This window comes from Lagenorhynchus albirostris, chromosome 14 (assembly GCF_949774975.1).
Source record: "Lagenorhynchus albirostris chromosome 14, mLagAlb1.1, whole genome shotgun sequence".
In the NCBI taxonomy this organism is placed as follows: Eukaryota; Metazoa; Chordata; class Mammalia; order Artiodactyla; family Delphinidae; genus Lagenorhynchus; species Lagenorhynchus albirostris.
In genome coordinates, this window is record NC_083108.1 from 13,080,968 (window position 1) to 13,090,952 (window position 9,985).

Here is a 9,985-nt window from a genome sequence, read left to right on the forward strand (position 1 = left end):
TGTAAAGCTTTTTCTGACCTATGGCGTGCTCCTGGTTAGCTCAAATCCACATGTCACGTAATATATCTCGTTCAGTCTAGAGATTGCTCAGATTTCAATTTTACGCATGTAGAGCCATCACAATTACATACTTGAGATCTCTTAAATGTGGAGAAAGTTTGTGAAATAGTCAAGTGACTGGACAGTCCTAAAAAGATTCTTCTCTGAAAATACATCATTAGAACAAAGATCACACTGGTCTCATTTTACTTTAACAAAGGTCAAACTGTAGGTTTATTTTAGCTCATCTACCAATGTTCTACACATTCCCTCTTGTCCTTTGATGCGGACTGTATATTTTAAAATACCAAGACATTCTTTCTAAGAAAGAAACAAAAAACAAAAGCAGAAAATGAATTTCTTAGTTTTTTTTTTTTACTAATTTTACTAACTTCAGAAGTTTTTACACTCATCAAATCAGACTTAGAATTTAACACTAGTATATATAACACCACCACCTTATTAAGCTTTTGTGATAGATGAAAGATAGCCAAAAATACTTTTGATACTCCTCCCACTGAAAGGTGGGTCTAATTACCAACCAGTGGATCTGGGCTGACTTTAGAGACCTGACTGACCAGTAGGATGGGATGGAAAGGATGTTCCTGGATGGCTATAGATAGGTCATAAGAAGCCTTGCAGCTGGGCCTCTGGGAACACTTGCTCTTGGAGTCCTGAGCCAGCCTGTGAGGAGTGCAATTCTCCTGAGGCTGCCATGCCAGAGACCATGCAGAGAGAGGAGAGGGGTAGAGATGCCCCCAGGCCCCAGCTGTGTCTCCAGACATCCTGGAGTAGAGACAAGTCGCCCCTGCTGTTAGTTACCTGTCTAAATTCCTGGGCCACAGAATTATGAGAAATAATAATAAAATGGCTGTTGCTTTAAGCCACTACGTTTTGGGGTAATCTGTTACAGTTCTAGGTTTTAGATTCTCTTCTTTAAATAACCAGGATTGTACCTAAAGCATATGCTATTATTTAAGCAAGATTCATAGAAAGTCTTCCTTTGAATGTCAGAAAATGATTCATTATTAGAAACATTACTGAGATGTCAAATTTCATCTCTTTTGGTAGAAGAGGGAAGAAGCTGAGGTGACTTTAAGAATTATTGTCTGTCTCTTTAATTGAGAGGATGTAGTAGAAAAGCAGATATCTGTCTCATCTTTACTCAATGAAACAGTATAACCCAACCCAAAGAAATGCCTTGAATCAATCTATAGCATCTGATAAAAGGCAAGTTCTGGTGTGAGAAGAAACATGGATGGTAAATGTATCAAAGTTATACCGCAAAGAACAAAACTGACCCAACAGTGCAGAAAGGAGGGAGCAATGAATCAGCAGCTTAGAAACAGTATGCCATTTGGATTTCTGCTATGGATTTCAGTATGGATTTCTGCTATGATCATGGACTCACTTCCTATGTAATTTACTGTTTAACTAGAAATGTGCGAATAAGGTGATTCAGCAAGACGAGTGTGGTAGAATTCACTATGTTAAAGCATGGGTAAGCGCACTCTAGTTATTGAATGTGGGAGGAAGTGCTAAACTATGTACTGAATCCGTGTATACACTTTGCCATCACAGCCCACAGACCAGACCTGGCTCTGTTAAATTCTTCCTAACATGACATCTCTGAACTGACAGCGGCTACCTGTGTAGAGCAGGAGTGGCCTGGAACTGGGTGCATCAAAGATGGGAGTGGGAAACTTGATTCACTGTAACTTTCTATGTATTCTGGGGAACTCTGAATTTATTACAAATAAAAAACATTAAAATTGTCGATGTCATTGTCTTTTCTAGAGAACTGCTCTTGTAGGATGCACAATTAGGGAAGATCTAGCAGAAGAACACTGATACAAAAGCCTACTGGGGATGAGGGGAGTATAGAAGGAAAGAAGTGAGGGCAGCAGTTTTTACCTGGATGTGATGTTTACGAAACTCCCTTTGTGTTTCTGCTCTTTGAACCTCAATGGCGCCATCTGTAGCTGATAGGTGGACTGGTGAAAAAATATAAACTGTATTGGACTAGAAAGGTATAGAATGCAGGGAGTAGTGGTAATGGCTTCTGGCCTAGACCAAAGCTGGGGTGCCCCCCTCTTTAACATCAGCGTCTGTTTCCTTTACCAACCTTCTGCTCTCCTACCACAGAAGGGGAAAGATCTCTTCTTTTACCCTGGAATTAGGAGGCTGAACAAGAGCTGCTACATCCCTGGGCTAGCAGCCCCCAGATTTTTAAATCCCCACTTTGCCAGAACGTTTCTTGGGTGAGTTGAAAAGAACGCACCCATGAGCATGGGTACAAAAGGATCTAACGATGATGTGTCTCTCCTCCCTAGCCCGTATATGACCGAACTGCCCTCTCCTACACAGCCCCACCCCACAGGAGACACCAAAGGATCTTGGTAGGAGGTGAGCCTGGGCTCAAGGAGCCTGACCGCCAAATGGCACTGCACGGACTTCTAGCTGAAGCACAGCCTTCACCCCCAGTGGAGAAATGTTCCTGGGACCATGTGGAAATTGTAGCTTATGAAGCTTATGAAGCATCCTTGACAGAAAGTGACTTATAGGTCGGTAATTATTAGTGTTGGGAAACACTGCATTAGGACTTGTGTTCAATACCAACTGGGAGAACAGGCACCTTCCCCAAACTAACAAAACCACTCAACATCACCCTCTCTGTAAGTGTTTGATCTCTTTCCTGAGGAAGTCTTCTCCAAACATCACAGCACTGTGGCTGACACACGACCATGCTGTTCCTTCCAGGACCACTAGAGAATTTCAAGCATTTGATACCCAAAACAAAAATCAGTTATACTGAGGGAACATTATGCTTCCTAACGCTCCCAATTTAAACGTTCCTAACAAGAAACATAAAAACCCCACAATTCTTAGATTATAAACTGCTCACTTGAGTGACCAAAGTTTTTAACTTTCAGATCATAAGCAAGGTACTATCTCAATTCCACATCTGGCTCCCACCACCCCTCAAGCAAATCACGGATCAGAGATCAACACTGGGCGACAGTAACTACGATTACCCAAACAATAATACAGTTTGTAAGTTGTGACTTTCTCCATCCTATCAAAACATCACCCATAGGTTTGCACCAATATGCACCCCTACACACAAAAGCTTAGTTAATTTATAGAGTGCTGTACATAACACACGACCTGATTTTGAAAGAATAATTAATAAGCACAACTATTCAGCATTCACTCATTGAAGCTTCAGTTCAAATCTACACTGTTCCATGCTTTCTACCTAAAGGAACAATTCCTTCTATTATTTCCAAAACAACTGTGCCTATACTACATGGCTGCAAGTAACCATAAGGTAGCTGATAATTCACCAAACCCCCCCCACCAAAAAAAAATCACTTCCTGGTGCACTTTGTCTTACAGCAATTAATCATAATGGTATTTTTCAGAGCTATATTTGAAATATCCTAAGCATACGAAATTTTGACTGAACACTTACAATATATGCAATGTTGACAAAAAAATGAGACGTGATGCCTGAGTCTTTGGGGAACTTATAAAATTGACCTTCCCTCCTGGATTTTAAGTTAAAAATAACTCAAAGTAAAAGAAAAAAAAAGAATCATAGGATACGTAGCGAAATTGTAACACAGAATATACACGCTACTGGAATGCAGAGGCAGCGAAGTCTTAGGAGAAGATTACCACACGGACAATTCCAGAGAACAACATGCAAGAGGTGATGGCATGAGTCAGCCTTGAATAAAAGAACAGACGTGAGAGGAAGGAGCAGAAGAAAGATTTTGAGTCCAAAGACCTAGTAGAGACCACGTCCCATCAGTCACTGTAAGAAAACATGGTATGATTAAATATTGCTTTAGGAAGATGTATCTGGCAGTGGTATCCAACAGGTAAGAAGTGGGAAGGCTGAAAGCAAGGGAATCAGAGGTAAAAGTCCCAAAACAGAATGGTGTCAGCAAGGATGAGAAAAGGGGGGATTCAGCATATGAGGGGTGGAGAGGATTAAGATTATCAAGCAAATCAGAGTGACTAGGAATATGATGGTACCATTGAGAAAACTGGATGAGTCTGGAAGATCTTTTTTTTTTTTTTTTTTTTTTTACAAATCAGTGATGTATTCTTTTCATACATATGAATTTAAAGTGACAGTGAACATTTCAGGGAGACACACAAATTTCCACCTGCTCCCACTGCAACCAGTTTCTTTCATCTGACCGTCAAGGCCCTCTGTAACCCAACCCCTATCATCTCTTCAGGCTTCTGTGTTTCTGTTCATCCACTGCAACCAAATTGTGCTATCCACTCTTGGAACCATCAATAGACAGATGGGTTGACCTATCTCACTTGTGTTTACCAAGCATTTTCATGTACGTTATCACGTTCATCTTCACAGCAGTTACATGCAATAAATGGTGATGAGATCCCTATTCAATACTAGGCAGTCTGAAACTTGAAAGGCCAAATAACTTGCAAAAATGACCTCTTCAAACCTAAACCTGACCTCAAATGATTTCTTGAATGAGCATTAAACAGGCCCAATGAACTAAGACATTTAGAAGGGCATTAAAGCCAAATGTTCCCTGGAGCATAGGAAGAACAGAAGGAAACGGACTACCGAGCACCCAGCAGTTCTGCCACCTGTAACATAAACACCCGATTAGGCACTTCCCTTCTGGAGTGACTGTTTACACAGCCTGGATGAAGGTGGCTTGTGTAACAAAGCGCTCTCTGTGAAGAAAAGGAGTGCTGTGACAACACAGTCCTCCATAATGGAAAACACGGTTGATAAAAGTGAAACTCAGTCTGCTTTGAGGGTAGTTCAGGCTTTTTCTGCTTTTCTTAAAAAAAAAAAAAAATTAAGCTTAATATTTCTCAAGAATAACAAAAATATTAAATATGCTTAAACATCAGCCAATTTAATAGCTTCTATAAAAAAAGGCATAAAAATGTTTAATTATCCATGGATTCCAGGCTGCACTCTGAAATAGACGAAAAATTACATAACTTAACAAAACTGCAAAATAGCTTTACATCATCCTAACTAAATGTGAAAAAGATTTAAGCAGATTATGGTTGCACGGGAGTTCATGATAACCCAAATTCAAAATATGTATTTTCTCTATTCCCAACCCCAAATCCAATATGGGGAAAATACATATTTTAATGATTTGTGACCCAGAGAAATGCTTCCTTTGGGCTTATCTGTAGCATACCAGATCTTTACAATGTAAGAATTAACAAAACTGCCCCAAATGTGTCTCATACATCAGCTTAATTACTTAACCTTCCTGAACACCAATCAATTTAGAGGTATGGTAATAGAGAATACAGAAAATACTATTATGTATAGACTTCTATTAGGCTAAAAAAAAAAAAGAAAAGAAAAGAAAATCTACTCCTGAAAACAACTGATGTAACAATCTGGATGGCTGCACCTTAGTGGAAAAGAAAACGCACTGAACGTCATTCTCAAAGAATTTGTGCTCAAGACAATGTGAATTATTTTGCATCATATCTCCTTAATTCAATCACCATAACCTTAAAAATAAGTTATTATTCCCATTTTACAGATCAGAGTGAGGCTCACGGATTTAAGTGTCCTGGTTAATATTACAAAGTAAGTGGCAGAGCTGGAATTTAAGCCTCCAAGTCTAGTGCTATACTAAACATGGCTATCACTCTTCAAGGCTTTGATAGCCTGTACAACACACTTCCTGTCCCCTATCCCATAAAAAAAACCCACAAAAGGTAATTAAAAACAAACGATATATATTACATTAGTTAATTTGCAGAAAAATTAATGGTATATTAACTTACGGTATAAGTGAGATTTTCCCTGAGTTCTCCTTACCTGAGAAAACCACTGCAGAGAAAAATGTAAGTAATTGGAGGAGGATACCCAATAGCTCCCATTTGCTACTAAAATAATCACTGCTTAACTGTGATCTTCTAAAAGCCTCTCCCCAAAGGCATTTATTAAGTGAGCTGTTTGTATTCTTTGCTGCAGCCAAAGCAACCTAAAACTTCCCGTAAGTCATGGCTAGTATACCCTTACTCTAACAGAGAATTGAAAGACGATTAGCTCTACTTCATCCATTTAATATAGCTGATGCTTAAAACACTAGTGAAGAAATAATTATTCCTAAGCAATGAAGAAGTTACAAGTATGGGTCTGAAAGGTTACTTCCGGGGCCAATAAAGGCTGCCACAAGAACTCCCCTTTGCCATTCCCAGAGTGCACCATGCAATCCACAGGGTTCTTCGCTCGATCCTTCAACTCCGCCTCGCCCAGCGAAGGCCTAAGGGACACCCCCTTGGAAGCGCGTCCCGTCCTCAGCCCGCTCCCCCGGGGGCGGGCCCAGCGCCAGTCACGTGGGAGGCGCGCGGCCGCCATCTTGCAGGGCGGGCGAGGGGAGGAACCCCGCAGGACCGGCCCCCAGTCGCCGTCCGCCGGTCCGCGGCGGCGCGTGACCGCGCGGCCCTCGGGCGCGAGCCTCGGGCACCTCCCTGCAGACTCGGAGGTGGGCCCTCCCTCCCCCTAGTGCATCGACGGTGCAAGGCCGCGGTACAGCTGGGTTGGACTGCAGTGAACAGGGATTGAAATCAATCCACCCCCATCTGCCGCCTCTAGAGAGCGAGCCTGGGAGCAATAAGATCCGCGGAAATGTCTTCAAGGCCAGAACAAGCCACAGCTGAGGGCCTCCGAGTCCACGCCAACAAGCAGAAAGTGTGGGGCAGTAACAATTTAGTGAAACGTAAGTGACTTGTTACGGTAACCCTAAACAACTACTGGAGAAAAAAAGTTCATCACAACACCAACGTCTAGAAATAGCTTTCAGTGTCACCTGTAGTGTGTGTATCCCCTATTATTTATTCCCCCACTTCTACTGATAGCCACAGCACAAGGCACTGCCTGAGAAGTAATGATGTGCTGAAATTAATGGCAGGATGCCCAGCCTCACTCTGTCCACTCTTCCCAGCACTCACTGGTTGCCAGAAAAGGCCACACACTGCAGTCACGATAAAAATTTCATTACTGTGGTTTTCGTGCTTCTCTCTCCTTGTCTAGTCACCTTCCAACACATTATAAGCAAATTTTAAAGGCAAAAAAAAAAAAAAAAAAGACTCAGCTTTAAAACCAGAAATCGGTTACCCTTGTTGGAATGATACGAATGGAATATAAACTGCTCCACTGTGGGACATTTTGATTATATCTACACTCTAAGGTTATCTCTACAATATATACTATTACAAGAAAACAATTTTTTTAAAGATATATAAGTACTGCTTCTGAGTTCAAACTTGCTTCTCTAAATTTAATGACGGGTGCAGGATTTTTTTGGAATTATTTTAGTGAGTAGGCTGAAGAGTGGTAAGGGCTTATACCATCAGTATACACAGTTGCATGCTAGTAGTAGACATTGGAAAATATTTCAAGCTCACCAAGAAAATTCTGGATACTAGCGTTACTACATCTGAGTTTGATAAAGTATGTCCTAAAATGTGAGTTAGTCACTTCACAGAAGCCTCATTATAAAAAGGAGGGGTTCAGCCTAGATTATCCCTAAATCCCTTCCAGCCCCCAAATTCCTTTCATTCTATGGGTGCTGGGTCCACACAGCCATTAGAGAAATACAATGCCCAGTTTAAATTCCAAGGTATTGAACGTCAGCAGATATATAAGTTTAATTAACTTTCAAGCAAGGAGTGAAAAAACTCCCCCTTTCCATCCTGGAGATCACCTAAGTTAACACGGCATCCAAATAAATACTTTTTAAATAGTTGTGAACCACGAAAATAAACTTACTGTACAGGTTTTACTCTAAATAAAAGCTACTACTCCATAAGATTGTGACGCTCAAGGACTTTATATTGGGCCTAGATTATTATTAAATTGCTTTCGTGGCCAAATAAAATTATTTTCTTTAATGTTTGCGACAAATGACTTATCTTAATTCTCGTCTTCTACACTTTGGTGTTTAATAACTTTTTAGAAAACACTTATGCCTCAGTAAAGGACCAACAAACATCCCCGTACTCAAATGTGTAAGCACGACTCAAACTCGTTAGAAACTAGGACACGCCAGAGGCAAAGAGCATAACCAACCGCCCCAGGAGGGGTTTCTTTACCCAGACAACCAGCGCTACGACTTATCTAATTTGAGTCATTTCGCGGGTCTCCACATCTGACGTTTTTCTGGGAACATCAAGTTCCCTGAGCAGGAGCCAAAGACCCTACGACTCCCTCTAACTCAGGCATACACTGAGCAAAAAGAGCCCCTCTGTATCAAAGACAGAGCCACACGCCGGGAGCGCACCTTTAGGACGCCTCACCGAGGGGCAAGGCAGAGCTTTACAACGTGTGACCAGAGCGCCAGGAGGCAGGAAAGGGAAAGCTCAGCCCAGGGCTGACTGCGGCCAACACACAGGCTCCCCTAGCGCTTCGCCTTTCCCAGCACGTCGAGATGCTCAAAGCCAGAAAGGTCCCGAGACCCTTCATCCGAGAGGGGGACGGGGCTGAGAGCTCCATTTTTTCCGTGGCAACTCCGGCACGGAAGAGACTTCTAGAGCATTCTGTTATGGCGGGTACCCGTGTGTGTAGGGGCGGGGGGGTGGGGAGTGCAACTGAGCGGCCCAGCAAAACGCAGATTAGTGCTCTGGGGCTGGGAGCCTGGGCTGGGGATGCCGAGCCACCTGCGCCGGGGTGAGGCTCGGTCAAGGGGCGTCCGAAAGGCAGGCGGGGGAGGCCGCCGGGGCAGTGACCGCCCCGCGGGCGTAGGGAGGCTGGCGCGCGTTACCTGGGCCCTGGGGCCGTTAAAGTTACACAGCTCCGCCTCCCCGTCTTCGGGGCTCCCGCGGAGCGCGGCGCGGAGCCTCTCCAGGTGCTCCCTCAGGGTGACCCGCTGGTGGAAGGAGAACGCCGGATGCAGCGAGGCCATGGTGAAGAGCAGCAGCAGTTCCTCCTGGGCCCTGAAGCCCAGCCCGCCGCAGGGCTGGGGCTCGGCGCCGCCGCCTTCCGGGCCGGAGCCGTCCTTCTCGGCGTCCTCCTCGTTGTCGCCGTCCTCGCCGGGCTCGTCCTCCGCGCCGCCCCGCGAGCCGTCGCCCCGGGCCGCGCGCAGGCTCTTAAGCACCGAGTCCACCTGGGGCAGGAGGCGGTGCAGGCGGCCGGCGGCCTCACGGTTCTCGGAACCCAGCAGCGCCAGGTAGACGATGAGGCGCGAGCGCACTGCGGGCTCTCGGAAGTCGGCCAGCGGCCCCGGGTCCGAGAGACCGTTGGCCTTGGCCTCCGAGTCGCGCAGGTAGTGGTAGTCCTTGCGCGCCAGGTCCTCCAGGCACGAGCCGAGGAAGCGCAGCTCCAGCGGGTTGCACAGGTCCAGCAGCCCGCACATGAACTCCAGGCGCTGCGCCGAGCCCAGCACCAGCCCGAACCACTCGTACACCCGCTCCTGCTCGCGCAGCGCCGCCGTGGGCCCGCCGCCGCCGCTCGGCATGCCCGCCCCCGCCGCCGATCCGCCAGCAACAGGCTGCCCGAGCCCCCCGGGTGGCGGCGGCGGCGGCAGCGGGGGGCCCCGCGGCGGGCCCGAGAGCGGCGGCGGCGGCGGGGGTCGGCAGTCGCGGCGGCGACGCGGCGGCGCCTTAGCGCCTGGCCGCGCGTCCGCCTCAGGCTCCTCCGCCTCGGGCGGCGGCTCCGCGGGGTGCGACGGCTTCAGCGGCAGCTTCATCCTCAGCATCCTCGGCTAAGGCGGCGCGGACATGCGAGCGGGGGCGGGAGGGAGGGGCCAGGAGGAGGGGCGGGGGCCGAGGCGGCGGCGCGGCCGTCAGGAGCGGGTCCCCTCCATGCCGCCGAGGGAGGGCCGGGGGCGGGTCTCGGCCGGCAAGGGGGGCGGTGGCCAGCCGGCGGGGTCGCTGGCGTAGTCTTCCCGGGCCAGAGGCGGGGCGTGCCCGCAGT

The 9,985-nt window shown here is 46.4% G+C and overlaps 1 protein-coding gene across 2 annotated transcripts in view; it reads right to left on the bottom strand.

Annotated features, from left to right (window-relative positions):
- Nucleotides 1-9,767, bottom strand: part of ZCCHC2 (zinc finger CCHC-type containing 2) — a 49,199-nt gene extending 39,432 nt beyond the window's left edge. Inside the window, exon 1 of one of the 2 annotated variants that reach the window (XM_060121242.1) lies at nucleotides 8,835-9,767. In XM_060121242.1, the coding sequence (XP_059977225.1) occupies nucleotides 8,835-9,767 (933 nt within the window). The remainder of the gene's footprint in view (nucleotides 1-8,834) is intronic. The other variant, XM_060121244.1, reaches the window with a different exon arrangement.
- Between the last annotated feature and the right edge of the window lie 218 nt (nucleotides 9,768-9,985).